This window comes from Lampris incognitus, chromosome 1 (genome assembly GCF_029633865.1).
Source record: "Lampris incognitus isolate fLamInc1 chromosome 1, fLamInc1.hap2, whole genome shotgun sequence".
NCBI lineage: Eukaryota > Metazoa > Chordata > Actinopteri > Lampriformes > Lampridae > Lampris > Lampris incognitus.
Window position 1 is genome coordinate 24155507 of NC_079211.1, and position 863 is coordinate 24156369.

The window sequence follows — 863 nt, forward strand, 5'->3', positions numbered from 1 at the left end:
TTGTTTCCCTTTAAGCCAGACTTTATGCAGGACATGATGGGTAGCACAGTTTGACTTCAATACTTTCATGTCTTTGCCATTTACCTCAGGGTAGTAATCAGCAGTGGGCACCAGGTTCTGGATAAGGGTATCCAGGGAGGCGGAGGTGATGGGAGGTCCATCGGCCAGGCAAGCCCCAGGCCCCGGGCCCTCTTGTGGGGCCTCTTCCTCCTCCCCAGGCTCAGCGCAGGCCAGGTGGGGGCTGAAGCCACTGGGAGTGGTGAACATGGTGCCTGGGCACACAGTCTGGGGCATTCCTGGCTGAGAGAGGAAAGACATTTCATTTGGAGGATTCTGGTGGAATTTGCAATGAAAAGGCTTTGAATTACATAAAATTCATATAAATTATGAGAGGATTATGTAGAATCAAAAATATAATTATGTTGAACCCAAAAGTGTAGCAGATTAAATCAGAAATGATTTGATTACAAGTCGAAAGAGTAAATATACATTGAAAACCGCACGTGCCATAACATTTTGTTTGCCCACAACATTTGGTCTCTTGCACACCTAAACTGCTTTTATCCCTAGCCAAGTGAGTCAACCATCTGTAATCATTCACACTTACAGTAATCGTGCAGGCAATCTATCAGCCTGTATTCCCGGGCACATTCTTTCTGCTTTCTTTCCCAGTTTATCCTTCCAGTGTGTCATCTCCCGTTCACTCCCACCCTAGACAATGAGACACTCACTTCATCCCACTATGTCCTACCGCCAGCGTCTGGGGATACGGGAACCCCTCCCCACCAACAGCTGGCCCCGTCTCCCATGACGACGTGAGGGAGAGGGAAAATGTGGGTCACTCTGTCACCGTGGAGATGGTT

The 863-nt window shown here is 48.3% G+C and overlaps 1 protein-coding gene across 1 annotated transcript in view; it reads right to left on the reverse strand.

Annotated features, from left to right (window-relative positions):
* The window catches only part of LOC130117109 (ras-GEF domain-containing family member 1C-like), an 8287-nt gene extending 7993 nt beyond the window's left edge, over positions 1-294 (reverse strand). The window contains exon 1 of the mRNA XM_056285259.1: positions 85-294. Coding sequence (XP_056141234.1) covers positions 85-294 — 210 coding nt within the window. The remainder of the gene's footprint in view (positions 1-84) is intronic.
* Positions 295-863: the final 569 nt, after the last annotated feature.